This window comes from Dunckerocampus dactyliophorus, chromosome 1 (assembly GCF_027744805.1).
Source record: "Dunckerocampus dactyliophorus isolate RoL2022-P2 chromosome 1, RoL_Ddac_1.1, whole genome shotgun sequence".
NCBI classification, from domain to species: Eukaryota; Metazoa; Chordata; class Actinopteri; order Syngnathiformes; family Syngnathidae; genus Dunckerocampus; species Dunckerocampus dactyliophorus.
Window position 1 is genome coordinate 31,721,533 of NC_072819.1, and position 17,682 is coordinate 31,739,214.

Sequence of the window (17,682 nt, forward strand, 5' to 3'; positions counted from 1 at the left end):
TTTGGGGAGGCCGCGGGCGCCACGTTTTTCTGAAAACGTGCGGAGGGCGTGGCAAGACTAGGAAGGGTGCACGTCAACGCACGTCACTCGCACGGTTGCACAATGTGTAAGTACGTGGCCCGCACGCCACGCCTGGCCGCACGCCTGCGTCGTATGTTGCGCACGTGGTAAGTGAGTTGTATGTGCTTACAACAATCGTACTTATACGTGCTGCTCACGTACGGTGTCCTTACTCACTCGCATGTTGTCCAGTAAGTGTGTGCAATTGCGATGAACGTGAGTTTTTCCGCCCAGTGTCGCATTACTTGCATTGATATGGGAGAGGGAGAGGCAACAGGGGCACCGACCATTCTTCATGTGACCCCCTCTCCGATCCACCAGCAGCACCCTCCGGTTGATCAGACTATATGGCGTCACAATCTGACTCTTCTTCGCTCCTCGTCTCCTCTTCCTCCCTGGCCCTCTCTTCTTCTGCGGCCCGTTTCTTTTGGGCCTCTCTGGCCGTATCCACTGCCACTGCCGCTTCGGCATCTTCGGCATCTTTGAGACGAAATGTTGGCACTCGTCCGTCAGCTTGGTTTTTAGATATACTGCAGAAAACAGTGCACACAAGGTGAGTTGTAAGTGCAGAGCACGTGCATACTGGGGAAGTGCGGAGTAAGCACGGATGACGCACTTATCACGTGTGCAGCACGCATGTGCTCAGTGCGCTGTCTGTAGAGAAAGTGACTGTGGGAAAAATTTACTGGACTCACGGAGTCAGTGAGTTATCCACTCATCGGCACTCATTGGAGGGCACGTGTGTCACCCATACTCGGGGTGAATCCGTAGCCCGATGCAGCGAAAGTTCCCCTTGCACTAAAAGTGCTACGGCGTGTCTGCGTGCTCCCAAATCCATGTTCCCCACATACAGATCCCCAAATTTTGCCCACATTTTTGCAAGTTGACAGCGCGCACTTGCAAGTACGGTGGGTTGAGAACGGGGCTTCAGCCAAACATCTTGCATTATTCTCACCGAACCAAAATGTAGTCTGCACACTGACACAGACAAACTGGCCAGACAAACTAAACAAACAAGTGCATCATTTGTTTCATTTTTGTTTGTTAGTAGAAGCATTCAACAGTTCAACAGTGGCAGAAGTCTGCACTATACTGAGTCACTCTCATCTCAACATGATGTTGTGAGAAGCATATTTTGTAGTCAATGTATGCTATACATATACTATACTACTGTATATCTAGCACAGGGGTAGGCAACCTCCAGCCTCCTTTTCCAAAAGAGCTCCCACTCACCGCAAGTCTGTGAATGCATCTACACTGCGTTCTGACTACTGATTGGATGAGCAAGGGAAGAGGGAGATGCGCCAGTGTGTGCAGTAAGACACGAAAAAAACGTCTTGTTGAGTGTGCCACCCTCGTAAACTATCCATAACAATGAATATGTCCCTTAGAAGAAAAATGTAAAAAAAAATAAAGAGTTGAATTCAGAATGGATATATTCCTTCATTGCCAATGGTGCTGGTTTACTCGTGTACATGATATGTGGCGACAAAACAGCAAACAACAGAAAATATCAAGTTGAAAGACATTTTCTAAACAAGCACTCAGCTTTTTCTAAAAAGTCCAACTGATGGCGCAAGACAGCAATTTCGGAACGTCTACGGAAGGTTGAGCAGCGCAAACATACTTTCAATATGTGGATGAACGCTCCAAACTCAACTACAGCAGATAGCGGTATGGCACTGGCTGCACCTGAGATTATGAGGAGGGAGAGCTATTTACAGATGGAGAATACATGATAACATCGTACATAAAAATATCTATTATCTGAATTAAAAAAATAAACACAAAGTTATTCAGAAAATGAAAGAAATGCCTCTCTCTGCTAAGATGGTCAAGGGCCGAACCAATACAATGGCAACAAACATCACCAGTAGGCAAACTGATGACATTAATTCAGCGTAAACGATATTGCGCACAGCACTGATACACAGATACACTAGGTCTCCAACTTACGAACATCCGACTTGCGAACATTCGGAGATACGAACGCAAGCTGACTGGTCTATATTTTCATTTATTTTGCCTTGTAGTAACTCCATATTTGTACTGCTACATGCTTGACCAATAGAGGGCACTGTGACACTGCTCATGGGACCAACAGGTAGAGGAAGAAGGTGGGGAGAGAGTGTAAAGGAGAAATGCAAAGCTAAATTGTAGCAACCCGGACAGAGCGTGTGATTCAAGTTTATGAAGAGTTAATAGGCCTGCTTAATTCTACACCACCCACAGAACACTACCTCTTTTAGAAGAGTCTAACGACGACGACCATTTGTCCTTTTTTCAATAACTCCTCCTCCTCTTCCACCACAACGACGTATGCTCGACCACTCCTCTTCAAAGGTAAATAACATTTATCATTATGTATTATTATATCAGTTTATATCAGTTTTTTTTCATTAATTATCCTCGTTTAATATTACTACTGCATCCAAACTCATATTTACATACATACACATATACTGTATATGTATACACGTACATGTAGCACCTATATAAGTGGTAATATTACCTTTTGTTGGACTTACGAACAAATCGACTTGCAAACGGTCGTCTGGAACCAATTGTGTTGGTTAGTTGGGGACCTAGTGTATAGAGAAAGTTGGCTACATCTTGTTTAAATTTTACACAAATACGGGAATGACTCAAAAGGCCTACATAGTTCAGTGTTTAAATGTTTTCAAAGTAAGTCTACACATGCACATTGCACTTCTGTTTATTGAATGCTGTTGTTGTAACAGATACAGTGTGTAATGTTTTGCGTCTCCAGACTATTTTTTCTTTTCTGGAAGAGAAGGCAAAATGGCTCTTTTCACGCTAAAGGTTGCCAACAGCTGATCCAGCAGATATTTGTATGACAAAATACGTTTCACCCATTTTGGAGGGTAAAACATTAACAGGTTTTATCAAAGTGCCCTGAAGGCATGCTACTGGAGACCTATCAGAGCAGGGCTTCTGGTCAGGGACTACCCACAAATGGAAATGTTTTGCTTTGAGTGAATTGGCATGATGAGCTCAGGGTTTGGCTCAGCCCGCGAGTGATGGAGAGGCAGCTGAAGGGAGGTAAACTTGACTTCACCCACTCCTACCATCTTTATCCCTCTGCTGTCTGATACACCCACTCTAATGAAGGCCCTTGTTATTGTTGCTCCCTTTAATCTAGACACTCAACCTCACAAGCATGCACACACCCAAGGTCAATTAAACAGATGACTTTCATGTGAGAGCTAGGGTTGCATGACAATGGCATAGCCATAGACTGCAGTATTAAGTGACACAGAGTTGATGTTTTTAATGCTTGTGGGTATATGTAGGGCTCTATGAAATTTGAAAGTTTTATTTTTTTAGTTTTATTTTTTCCCAAATTCGGTTTTATTTTTTCCTAAATTCAGTTTTTTTTTCCTTTTTACACTTATTTTATCACCATAGATTGTGTATTTGTTTGTGTCAGTGAATAAAATGACTGTTAAATAAATGCAAAAATCCTTACATTTATCGATGCAATACATCATTGGACAATTTTGCCCAGTATTTCAGAAATGGATGTAGCTTTGAAAAACATTTCTAACTTTTCATTGCTACAAAATCCTCAACAAACAAACATATCATATATATGTGGTTAAAGAAGACATAGTTGCAGATGCAATTGTAAAAGCTTTATTAACGTAAGCTATTCTTTGACACCCTTATCTTATTACCACTATTAGAAAGGATGTGCGCCCTTCTTATTTTAAAGGCCAGAAGTGTGGTGTGTGTTGAAAATGTGTTTTGACTGTTGCTAAGTGAGCTAGCCAGCTGAGTGCCTCTTGCAGCCGTGGCTGTCGTCCTTATCTCACACAGAACTTGCACGAAGTCAGTGACCATCTAAAACACTCGGTTACATTAACAAGCACTACAGCACAGCTCATACATTCAAACTAAGCTAACCCTATTGCTAACCTATTGCTGTATATGAGCTCACGCTCACACTTGGTAACAACTAAGAGTTTCAAAGTTTTTCGCATACTTGTTTTTCGGCAATGTTTCCGGTTGGGGCTGGTTAATGTTCATGAGGACATGCCACTATGAATGTGCGGTCAATTTCCGCAGTAGATTCCGTTTTTATTGACCAATTCCGCGATTCCAGCCGAGATTCCGTTAACGGGGAAAATATAGGGCACTATATATGGATCAAATTACCACAGACACACTTCACTAATTCTTCATTTCTAACAGAAACAATCTAAAAAGGATGGAAAATATATATATAAAATTTCCAGGTTTACGTGTGTGAGTCAGAGTTCGCACGTAGGCCAAACAGGGGTAAAAGGTACCAACTGCATTATGAATGAGGATCATCTCTCACAAGCCTAGCATTTGGTTTCGAAGCTCATAAATCATTCAGAATTAAGTGGTCTACTGTATAAAACTATTGGTGGATGAGCTCGTATGCTGTATAATGTGCTTGTGCAAACTTTATTTGTATTATATTATACATTTAAACATACATTGCATTTTAAAATAGAAGAGAAAAAGATATGCCTGTTTACTGTAGTCATTTCAGAGTATACAACGAAATTGCCAAAGGCAATTGCCGAAAGCATGACACTGAGTTTGTATGGCAAACATCATTTGAGATTATACAGCATGACATACAATAATGTAACATTTAAAAAAGTTTTATAGTTCTTCCAGATAGCCTCTTCTCTACAATACAGCAAACTTTCTGCGCCCAGTACTAAACATTAGTATATGCTTGTGGTGTATAGCCTTCCACTCTATAATTTGATAATCCCCATGTTTTTGCATTTCCAAGAAGCTATGACAGATAGTGTTACACTTGAGGCATCCGGCTCAACGTTGACTCTCAGCAAACAATGAAAATTCTTTGGGTTCAAACTAAATGGCTGCTTTAAAATACCATGACTTTACCAACAAACAGACCGCATATGATACATAACTTTAATTTCCTGGAGTAGATTAAGTGAATGCCGACACACCAGGGGAGTATAAAGCATCTGGACTGTGTTAACTCCCTTTGTTGACCTCCCCCCTTCAGTGAATTTTTCTTCTGTTTGGAGTTGAGGCCGACTATTAGGAAGGTCACTTGTCAGTCTTTAATTAGAGCCATAGTACACATGTGCTTTCTAGAGAACACTCACTGACAGACAGAATCTCATTTTAAGCAAACACAATTATGGCAAATCCTGAGATTATCTACCGCGTAACAATCACAACAGATAACAATGATACAAAAGGACTTTGTGAGTGTTGCCGAGAAGAGTCTGGCCTCTAGTTGACCTTGATGACATTCTGCTACAGTATGGGCTCGACCGGATGTGATGGTTTGTTATAGCACGGTTCTCCTTTGTCATTTGTATTCCTCCCGACTTCCATTACAATAACATTTCATGGATTCAGGATTTGGGTGTGTGCATGCAGACAGTATATGAATTTAGTTTATTATTTTAGTTTATATATTTACCTTTATTGACTCACAGGCAGTGCACTGGCTGTTGAGCTCTGCAAGCAGCCAGCACATATTTGCCATGAATAAGGCAAATGAGAGGGTTCTGTTTCTACCAAAACAGACTGCGAAATTACCTCTCTCCAAGAGAACATCTGTTTGACAACACACTTCAGCCAGCAGCTCTAAAGCTGGAAACCTACAAACCTGTATGGAAAGAGAGAAGATTGGGATGTTGGATAATAGTGGGATGGAAAGCCCTCACTATGGCATGTTCATCAGATGTGATGTCATGAATGTGTACATGTAGTTTTCTTTTACATAACTCCAAAATGATCTCACAGAACACAAATACATCACTGCCCTGTGGTTTCGGTGTCATGACAGAGCATGTTGGAATCTTGAAAAAAGCAATTCACCACTTTAAATCACGAACTGCTTTCTTGACACAGATGTCTCATAATATCTTTTTAATGCCATAATCTAGTCAGGGTGTTTACCATGGCGCTGCATTTGGCATTGCTTCCATTGGGGGTCGGGGAGTGAGTAGCTCACCCAAATTTAGGGCGTTTTATTCAGACACACTCAGGGTGAATAACACAGGCATGGCGTAAGTTGATGAGAAACATATGTGTGTGTGTATGTATACATCTGTATGTTTACACAGGTTATTTGATTAAACGTCCACAGAAAACACAAGAAGAAATGTGAAGTACGGAGAGGGGGAAAAACTGAGTCAACGGATGTCTCACTTCATTATATTTTCTTTGCACTTCCTGCTTTGCCCTGTGTCAAAGTGTGTGCCATGCCATGCCATAGCTTCAACACAGCCAAGAGCAACAGCTGTGTGAGAATGAAGCCAAGCAAGCACAAGCTGCAGATTGGCTTTCTACCTCAAATAAATACTTCAGTCAAATACAAGCACTTTTTTTTAAAAAGCCTTGATTCACCTAAAATCCATCCCCACGCGATTGTCGTTATGTTGTCAAACTCGAATTAAAAGAAACTATTTTCATCACCTTTGGCATGTGCAGTCGGAAATAACAAATATTTTACATCCACCTGCAAGTGCTTTATGCTGTTTTTGTGATCTCCACATAGTTATAGTTAGAAATGCGGTTTCTCCTGACACTCGCTTCACTACATTTAAACACATTAAAGCACATTTTTCCACATAAAGTTGGATGGCATCCCCATCAGCGGTGTGGTGCATCAACAGTGACTTCCCCCCCACTTCGTCCCGTGAGCCGAGTTCTGGTCGGTTTTCGGTGTTGAAGAAAGTAGTTCCGGCTAATTGGTGGGGTCATTTTAGTAAAGCGTTTTGCTTCTCAAAACAATATGCATTCAAAAGAGTACGGTAATAGATTTGCATCACAAAAGTTTTCCACGAAAAAGTCCGACCTCACAATTGATGGCCGTTATTTTCTCTCCGTTCGTATCGCTGTGCGCTGCCGCCTGCGTATGCGTTCCACAGTGTTTACATGTGCGGATGACGATCACTGCACCGCGAGAGAGTTAAAATGAGGGCTAGGCTAGAGTGGTATTGTAACAAAAAGAAAATATACAAAAATGATGCAGACTTGTAATTATTGGGGATTATTGGGGCTGTAACAGCAGAATGTGTCTGAATCACCCAATATATCCCAATCTTTTCCTGTCATGGACATTGCTATTAGACAACTTTGGCTTCTTGCCATATTTACTGTAAAGTGTGGACCAAAGTGACCAGTATGAAACATGTTTTGAAGACTACAGCTATTCCAGCACCCCAGGTAAGAACTAGCTATACTAGCTAATCAGATGGCTCATATTAGCGCCTTGTTTACAGGCTAACAGTATTATACTCACGACAGGCTATCAAGGATCAGCTCATAACTTTGTGTGCAGCAAATCACCAAATGTCACATTACCAGTGAAACCGCTACATAACATAACATTATATGATGACTGTTGTTATTATTACAGTCAGCTAAGTGGAAGTGTGGATAGTCCCCAAGTTTCTATGAGTTTGCTTCCAGTTACAATATATACTGTATGTTAGCTGTATGTGAGTTTGTAAAAAAAAAATGGACATGGATGTCCTGTGTCATTTGGAAATGAGTCAAAATAACATGGAAATAAGTGACTATAGTTATAGTCTACTCACATCTACAGCTGTGGGTCCAACACACTCTCTGCCCGTTAGAACTCCATCTGACGTAGTTCGGCATCCGTGTATTCCTGTTCATATAGGTATCGCTTCGGTTTTGTGCTAAAAGGAATGTCGCCATCACTTCTTTCGTAGTCAGACATGTTTACTTTCACTATCCCGGCAGTGAACACTGTGAAGCAGGTGATGGAAATGTGTGCAACAGTTGACAGCTGGCGGCACCTCGCAGTGGTACCAACGGACAGAAAATAACGCAGCGTGATTGTGAGGTCTGACTTTTTTGTGGAAAACGGTTTTGTGACGCAAATGTATAACTCTTTTGAATGCATATTGTTTTGAGAAGCAAAACGCTTTACTAGAGTGACCCCACCAATTCGTTGGTTTTCAATACCGAAAGCCGACCAGGACGTGGCGAAAGGGACGAAGTGGGGGGGAAGTCACTGTTGATGCACCACTGTACACTGCTGAAAATCCGAACTATCCCTTTAAAGCCACAGTCAGACATTTTGATGTTGCCTTTTTCCCTTTACTGACTTATGAACATTCTACTTACTGTATTTTAATGTTTCTTTCTATTTGTGTCTCTGCAGAAGAAACACTATCACTGTTAAATGGGCCCCAGCTGGCGCCGGGACCTCTGGCCCCTCTGATCACCCCACCTACCCCACCCATGGACTCCCCCTCTGTATGCCCCGTCTTGCCCACTTCCACACCTCCCATTAGCTCCACTTCTTCCTCCTCACCAAGCTGCAGCCTCCCCAACTCAGAGCAGTTGGCCACCGGCAGTCCACCAAGCCCAGAAACAGAGGAGGACAAAGCAAAGAAGCTGCTTTACTGCTCCTTGTGCAAGGTGGCAGTCAATTCCTTGTCACAACTGGAAGCTCACAACAAAGGTGATAGATCAAGCATTCATGCTGTACATGCACAAAAGTCTGTCACTGTACAGGAACCTGATTAGATTAATGCTTCAAATCTCAGGGTGACCAAGGAAGGAATATTGATCACCAGAAAGCTCATCTGTTTGGCAGCAAGATGCTACGTCTGTGAAACTCAGACTTCGGTATCTGCTAACACACAGGCTCCCCATACCATGTTACCCTCTCAAAAATGAAATATATAATGAAAAATATTCAACACACATAGTGTGTTGTCCCCTCTCAAGCATTCATAGTCTCGTAACCAGCTGCATGCAGCTTACTTTCCGTAGCTTAAGACCTTCCACTTGAAATTGCTTGCACAAACAACTTTAATTTTTGTGGAAGAAAAGCAATGAGCTTGTCTCAGTGCTACAAAACTTCCCCTTCTCAGCCTGTGCCAGCTTTAATCATTCATGCCCTCTCTTTGACCTTATTTTGAGGGAACAGTTTGTGTCAGTTAAATGTGGCTATTACCACTCCTGTGTTTGTTCTGTCACAGCTCTGCACATAGGTGTGTATGACAGGTATTTCCATACAGTCCACATGTGCTCTTTAAAAGTCAGAGGTCACGACTCGTTTTCTTATTTTAATTACCTTTTTCACATCATTCTTACATAGCAAAACAATAACTAGGAGGGGAACTACTGTAGCTTTACATTGTTTTTCAATGTGTTGTTCAATTCAAGTTCTTAGTGTTAGAGTAATTAGTTTTGCTTTATTTTGCTTTTATTGAGTGGTATTATCCACGGTTTAACTTCTCTTTATATTTAACAGTTAAAAAAAAATGTAAAAATTCCATCCATCTTCTATGCCGCTTATCCTCACTAGGGTCGCGGTATGCTGGAGCTGACTTTGGGCGAGAGGCGGGGTACACCCTGGACTGGTCGCATACAGGGCACATACAGTATAGACCAGGGGTCACCAACGTTTTTCCTTGTGAGAGCTACTTTTACAAAATAAAAATGGCCGAGAGGTACTCATTTTTGTAACATTGATTTTCAGAGCTTATTTTAAACCCAAACAAAGCGAATATGCTTGTTTTACCAGAACATTAACAAAATGCTGGTGTCCACAACTCACATTTTGTATTTCAGAATGCATTTCTTTCTACTGTTCTTTCATTATTAACTGAAAACCTGAATGAAAAGCAGGCTCGCGGGCACCTCATGTGGTCGTGGGGGGCTACCTGGTGCCCGCGGGCACCACGTTGGTGACCCCTGGTATAGACAAACAACCATTCACACTCACATTCATACCTATGGACAATTTATCATTGTCATATGTACATTTAAGGATAATAATAGTATGGACCTCTAAAAATTATATTAAATCATTAAGTCTAGCCCCCCATGGATGACAAAGAACAGTCTAAATGTTCTGGAATCCATGACTCTTGTTCATTCCCCAAAACAAAACTGTGCATGTTAGCAGCTACGATCTAAAAATAACCGTGTGAAGGCATAAAGAGTAAGCACAGAAGAGAAACGAGAGAGACAGGAAAGGAAGTGTGTGATATGCTGTTAAAGATTTACGCAAAGGTTTGCTGTCAACACATTGGCTAAGTTTGGATTTACCGAAATGTGCTTCGTCTGTGTTTGTGTGCATTGGTTTACACGCCGGAGTCAACCTTAAAAAGACAATAAATCCACCTTGAGATCCATTTTCTGATCAAAATAGAAGATAGCTGAAAAGAGACACCCCGAGAGAGCATTTCTGTCCTTGAGGGAAAGCAGTCATGCAGCCTTCCTCCTCCTCCTCACAGCCTCCGTGCCTCAGAAACCCCCTCCAACCCAACCCTCCATCATTCTGTAACCTTAACTCTGTTCAAAGCCTTTTGGGCGAGTGAAGTCTGAGCCAATGGCTTTCCTTCAAGAACAGGGGGCATAGCACGGATGTAAGGTGTTGATTGGGGGAGTATGATGTCAACATGACACATGTAATGATCAACGCCAACACACTTTGACACAAACAGTTTGTCAACAACATGCTAGAACACCACACTGTGTTTTTAGCACCAGGATTGGTTAGATAGAAAATGCCGCTAATATGTAGCACTCACCTTTTAAGCATTTATCTGATGTGCTGATGTCTTCTGATGCAATGCAGTTTTATGGGTTCAGTACTGTAATCTCACTTATGCAGGCACATGTGGGACACATTTGGCTCAGTGAGTACAGTGAACTTCCTCCCCTCAACCCCCAATTGAATATCAATCGACTATTGTAATAATAATAACATGAAAGAGAATATTGAGTTCATCTGCTGTGGCTCAACTGCTGCACAGCTGTGTGATTGGCGACCTCTAGTGGAGCTGTTGGAGTACTTTATGTCATCAATTGACTTGCAAGTCTACGGAGACCCCAAGAGGACATAGAGAAAAAAAAGTATGGGTAAAAATACAAATTACGAGAGCTCGCAAAAGTTTTGCGTTTTCTCGCAAAACTATATGAAGTTACCTGCGCCATACATCACAAACAGGAAGTCATGCTCTTAAATTGTTACAGTAACAACACCATTTCTCACATTCAGTGGCCGTTATCAGCTGTTAAACCCAAATGGTGAGTTTCTGATATGATTGCTTACTTATAGGGCAAGCAGTGCACACACGTGAAAGCATCCGATGTTGGTATGAGATCTCGCAAAAGTTATTGCGTCTTTTTTTTGGTTTTGTTTTTTTTACCCGTCAATTTGTTTTTTCTCCATGTCCCCTCTGGACATTTCATTTACATTAATGATTAAAAAAGACCAGTTGAAAAGTTACAAGAATTTACATTTGCATTGTTGGATCTTAAGGATGTTCTAAGTAGAGGTTCAAAATGCAACAAGAACAAATGGGAGTGAGACAAAAAAATTTTCAACGAGCAATTTTTTGCAACCATTAAGGTGAAATAGTATAATAATAGAAATAGTGATCAAAAGTTTAAGACGACAGACTTTAAAAGGCAAAATCCGAGGCGATGATCCAATTGGCTGTTCGTCAAGACACGGGACGATCCTCTGCCCAAATGAAGGTTGTTACTGGTGCCGAGAGCGATCTAATCAATCAGACATCTGCGAGGGAAGGCTTTTAAGAAGAAAAGCGTCTTCAAAGGCCTCGTCTCTTTCAACACCAGAAACTTGCCGGTTTGGAATTTGCACAGAAGCACCAAACATGGGACATTGAAAGGTGGAAGAAATTTTATTCTCTAATGAGAAAAAATGTAACCCTGACAGTCCTGAAGGCTTCCAACGTTACTGGCATGACAAGGATATCGCACCTGAGATGTTTTCTACCCGGCACAGTGGAGGGGGCGTCATCATGATCTGGGGTGCTTTTTCCTTCAATGAAACAATGGAGCTTCAGTTGGGGCAGGAAACAGCAGCTGGCTGTGTAGAGATGTTACAAGAGGCATCCCTCATGACTGAAGGCCCTCGTCTGTGTGGTAATGACTGGGTTTCTCAAGACTACAACGCTGCAGTTCACAATGCCTGCCTAACAAAGGACTTCTTCCAGAGGAATAACATCACTCCTTTGCACCATCCTGCATATTTGCCTGATCTATATCCAATTGAGAACATTTGGGGATGGATGGCAAGGGAAGTTTACAAAAATGGACATCTGTTCCAGACAGTGGATTCGTTCCGTGAAGCCACCTTCACCACCTGGAGCAACATTCTCACTAGCTTCCTGGAAACTACAACTGTTGATCAGCTGATGAACAGCTTATTTCAGTTTAACAGCTGTTTGTAATAAATTGCTTGCTCAAAATTCTTTTTTGTCTCGCTCACATTTCTTCTTCTTGCATTTTGAAGCTCTACTTAGAACCTCCTTAAGAGCCAACTGTGCAAAATGTAAATTATTTCCATTTTTCTGATCAGGAGTGTATACAACGTTGTCAAGGGTGTCCATATATTCGTATTCATGCATGCAAACTGAGTGAAACAAACAGGGTTCTGTCTGGTATTAAAAACTGCACATGATCTAGAAACAGACAATGGTATTACTGACCCCGGTATGTGTGTATGTGCAGGTACCAAACACAAAACCATCTTGGAAGCACGAAGCGGGCTGGGCCCCATCAAGGCATATCCACGCCTTGGCCCCAAGCCTAGTGGGGAACAGGGATGCGGGCCGGTGGACCCAAACACTCAGGAAAGAACCTTCCACTGTGAGATCTGCAATGTGCGGGTCAATTCTGAACTCCAGCTCAAACAGGTATGTGGACAAAGTTAGGAATAGGCTTCAAAAATATATACATTATGTGGACAAATGTATTAGCAAGTCTGGGCATTACATACCTAGAGGAAGTTAAAATGGGAGACCATAGTGGTGTACAGTATCTGTGTGAATTTTTCTCCATTTATGCAGAAGAATATTTGTGAGGTAAGAGGTCACTGACACTGGACATGACAAGGGGTCTGCTGACTCACAGCCTCTGTTCTGATTCATCTGAATTGAGTTCTTCCACACCAAACACATCCAAACATGCCACTATTGATATTTTATGTGCACTGGGACACAGTCAGGCTGGAAAAGAAAAAGATTTTCCCCAAACAGTTCCAGCCCAACGCTTATATCCGAACTAAAACTTAGTATATCCATATGGTGTTTGACATTTGTATTAGTCTTCAGATGATGATGTCAGTCATTTGAGAGAACAATTGCAGTTGTGGTTCTTCCAATAGTGATTGCTCATCGTTTAGTGCGCCATAATAATCAAAGTAATGTGAGGTTTGTCGGATTTGTTTCAGCACATATCAAGTCGAAGGCACCGGGACGGCATGGCAGGCAAACCAAATCCCCTCCTCAGCCGGCACAAGAAACACAGGGGAGCTGATCTGACGGTAACCTTTCAAGCTTCTGAGTCTTGTTCTTCCTCTGATGCAGTCAGCAAATTTGTAGATGCAAAAATCGACTTGACAGTGCTAATCTCTGCAAGCAAGACATTCTTTTTTTGTCTTGATGTTAAATAGGTTTAATTGTAAACATATCAGTCAAGAAGAATCAAAAAGAAGATTATGTGTTTACACCCCAGAATTTATAATTTTATCCTCTTTTCTCTCTTGTCCTCTTGTGCTGTTTAGTCTTCTCTGAACTTCTCCAAGGATCTCACCAAAGCTTTGGGGGCAGGACTGCTGCCCAGTCCCTTGGCTGTTGCCGCAGCAATGGCTGCTGCCGCTTCCACGAACCCGCTGGCTCTCCGTGCGGCGGCTGCTGCGCCACACCCCCACCACCATCTACTGCAAGGACCGCCTCTCAGTCACGCCATCCTGAGACCCGCCCCTGGGCCCATCCGCACCACCCACGGACCCATCCTCTTTTCCCCTTACTGATACATCACACCTTCTGACTTGGGCCTGGTTGGGATCAGCCACTCCAAAAGCACACTGTGAAGATACAAACATGATCCACAGACAGCAACTGATCCAAACTTATTTAAATATTTACTGGGAGGGGGGGTCAATGGCAAGAAGTACAACTTTAAGGCTCTCATATTTCCCTTTACCTGAAACTCTTCCTTCATTTCAGAGACTTGTGAGGGACCTGCCGATGGAATGGGCAGAGGACAGATAATCATTATCCATTGAACACCCTTGTACATCCTGTCACTGTGGCCCAGCCTATCATGGTTGCCATATTAGCTACAGAAAACACACATGCACACCATCAAATCCACACGTATCTTGGCCATATCATTATTCTTCTGCCACCATAAAAAATAAATGTGCTCTTCTCATCCTATGCACTTCAAAAAACAAAGACGATGACGTTTCGTCGGTAGTGTAGCTTTGTGGCCACCACATGTACTAGTGGTGGTTTTGAAGCACTGCATATGACCCACAACTCTTCTCTAATGTGAGTAATATCTGCCACCAAGCAGGTGACCTGAGAAAGTGAGGTGAGAAGAGAGTTAGCACGAGTCATTGGATGGCTTGACTTTGGGGAAGCATGCAGAAAGACACACAGGCTTGGACAAATCTGTGTTTTAAAATAGATTGTAGCGACCAAAACATTTCCACTGGGCATATCTGCCAACCTAGTAACAGCAGAGAGGACAGCCTCACCAAGGCCAAAAAAAAGAGTCGTTTGGGACATACAGTAGAACCATCAGTGTTCATATGATGCTGGTTGACTTCGTAGATGACATGTTGAGCTTGTATACTGTATAAGTCATTGATATGCAGCATGATTGGTTCAGAAGTCGTAAACAAAACATGTTTTAAGAGCAGTGAATACTGTATGTACAACCTCATCCGGTCATTTTCAAACTAGCCATTTGCCCAGCGCTTTTGACTATATGCTATTTAAAGTATCTAATGAATTTCATAACTCATATTGTATGAAGCAGCCAAGTTCCATTTCTGCTTCTATGTTCTATTTCCAAAAATATTTATTTATCCTCCCTATGATACAAATTTGAAGGTTCCACTGTCCTGGAACTGCTGTATTGGCTGCATGATCCCTGCAAATACTGCACCTTGGGGAGAGTTCACATCAGGCTTTCAAAAAAAAAAAGACATCTCACTCACCTTACATGAACCCAGGTCTTCAATCATTGATTCACACTGTGGGTGGTGAGGTTCCACCTTGTGTGTGCTTATGTAACCAAGCTGTTCCTGTACGCAACCTCACATTTAGGTCCTGCAGGGTCAAACTTCTTTATAGCAGGGTTTATCTTTTCCAGTCCTTTTCCATTTTCTCACTCCTCATCTCACCTTCCTCTCAAGGTTCACATAGAAGAGAGGACACATTGATATTGGAAATCTAGCTCTCGAAAGAAAGTAGTAGGAAAAATAGTTGAACGCCAAATACATTAATGGAACAATGATTGAGTTGAACCCCAGTGGCGTCCACTGGGAGAGCACCAACTCAACATCTTCTCTTACAAAATGAAAGCCATAAAATGTACCATGACTTGTTTTCTTTCACAAAGACTGCACTTTGTTTGCTTTGGGCTGTTTGGTTTGACTTTGGCATGAATATGAGAGGAGAGTGGCGATCCACATTGTGGATGACCTACAGACTCAGATAGGAGTCATGACCGAGCCCGCAACTGAGCTATGGAGATGTACACTGTGCCCTTTCATTGGGAAGCAATGAGCTCTAATGTCTTACCTTTTGTCTGAATATTGCAATGCAATGAGCATTTTTGTATTGTTATCATTGTGACATGTTGTCTGGAGTCATACATGTAAACTGGCAGCCAGCAGACAGACTTTTCGGTTCTTCCATCCTTAGGGTGGACTGAGAAAGAGAAAAAGGTGAAATTTGTTTTCAGGGGTCGACCCTTCATATTAAAGGGCCTTTTTTTTTTTTTTGCTTGGGTTATCTCTGCTTTGGGAACAGGGTACAACACCAGGCATCGAGAGACAAAAGTTAAAGACTCATGTAGTTAGTTGTGTGAGGACCATTATCAATGCCATTACTTCCAGAAGATGCAGAAGATGCTGGCCTTGTTGTGTCCTTGTGTCCACCATTGTGCTCTTTTTTTTGTTGCAGAGCGGAAATCTTGTTGTTGAGTTATTTTACGAGTGAGGAACTATTCCAGGGTCTGTGCTCTCCTTCCTGTTGGTGTGTGTAACATATGTGTTCTAATGTGTGCTCTAATGTGCGCTCCCCATGTCGTCGCCACCTGGAGTTACAAAGTGGCCTAATACAGTACTGGAAAAGCTAACCTTAGAACTTCATCCAGTGTACTGCAATCTGGTCTGTCTGTCAAGTAGTAACAAGATATTTGAAGCACTCATCATCACTTCATTATCATTATTCACAAATGGGAGGAAATATTCAGTTCTTATTTTTGGAGCAGGTGTTACATGTTAGCTGTGTTTAGGCTACTAGCCTTAGCCTTATTGTGCCCTCAGTCTCTCCTGCAGCACAGAGTGAGACGAGAGGCTATGATCTAACTTTTGTCTTGCCAATAAAGTTATTTTTGAATTTCATTGTCAGACGGACAAAGAGTTTGTATAGTGAACTGTAGCAATACCTGGCTCATTCTGGCTATTCTTGTTTATTGCAATAGGAGAATGAACAATACATGTGTATGTGAGTAAATCATGATTATAAATGTAATTTAAAAATGAAAAATAAACTTTATGGTCAATAATATTGGTATCAAGAGACATCATGTTGGAGAAAAGTAACTGTCAATAAATCATTAATCAAATTATAAGTGGAGAATTTTCATTTGATTTGTAATTATCAATATGGTTTCTGTCTGTCTGTCTGTCCGTCCGTCCGGGGAGGATTACAGAGCGTGAAGAGTGAATAAATAGTTACCGTAAATCACGGTGTATAAACCGCACCCGTGTATTAACCGCACCCCCATTTTCAGGCTCACGGCGGGGGAAAAAAAAAAAGTTGAGTTCATAAATGCTTGCCAACTCTTTCATCTCAAATCAACATGCGTAAAGGTACTAAGCAATTTCAAAAAGAAGAAAAAAGGAGAAATCTGCCATCCATCAATTCATCTGCAATGGAATTCATGAAGCACATTTGGGAATAGCCGTGTGTGGGTCAGACAGTTGTTTGACTTTAGCGCCCTCTGCTGTACAGTTGTTGAAAATGCTTGTGTATGCAATTCCTTTCTAACTTATCTGACTGTTGTGTGTTTCACACAGTGAAACGATCTCTATATACACTGAAGCTAACCTAAGCTTCCATTAAAACATTGCAGTTGTAAAATACAATACAACGTTGGAGTTTATTCAAATTCACACTGAAGCAATGCAGCATTATGTGTTATGTACAATACATGGATAACTGATCCGCATGCGCAGAACGCCGCTCTATCACCGCTCGCGTCACCGCTAAACCAACGTTCGCTACCGTTAAATCAAGGCGAAAGCAACGCTGGCTTCAGCGGTGCACCGCTAGGACAACGCCCGTGTTTTCTATTTTTTTTTTCCCATTTTGTGCGCGGTGACGAGCGTTGCCTACCGTTCAAGGGACGCTACAGCAAAGTTCAGGCGGTGTGACCGGGCTTGTAGTACGAGTGATCTTCCGCTGAAGCATTGTAGAAGCGTTGTCTGATATTATTTTTCAGTCCGAGTCTGGTCACAGACCTGTCATCGTGTATAAACCGCACCCCGATTTTTTGCTTCTTACCGGTGGAAAAAAGGTGCGGTTT

At 42.0% G+C, this 17,682-nt stretch overlaps 1 protein-coding gene across 3 annotated transcripts in view; it reads left to right on the forward strand.

Moving 5' to 3' along the window:
• The window catches only part of znf385a (zinc finger protein 385A), an 82,477-nt gene extending 65,758 nt beyond the window's left edge, over positions 1-16,719 (forward strand). For all 3 annotated transcript variants that reach the window (XM_054777112.1, XM_054777133.1, XM_054777122.1), the window contains 4 exons: positions 8,246-8,548; positions 12,583-12,767; positions 13,304-13,396; positions 13,637-16,719. In XM_054777112.1, coding sequence (XP_054633087.1) covers positions 8,246-8,548; positions 12,583-12,767; positions 13,304-13,396; positions 13,637-13,885 — 830 coding nt within the window. In that variant the 3' untranslated portion in view covers positions 13,886-16,719. The remainder of the gene's footprint in view (positions 1-8,245; positions 8,549-12,582; positions 12,768-13,303; positions 13,397-13,636) is intronic.
• The last annotated feature ends 963 nt before the right edge of the window (positions 16,720-17,682 follow it).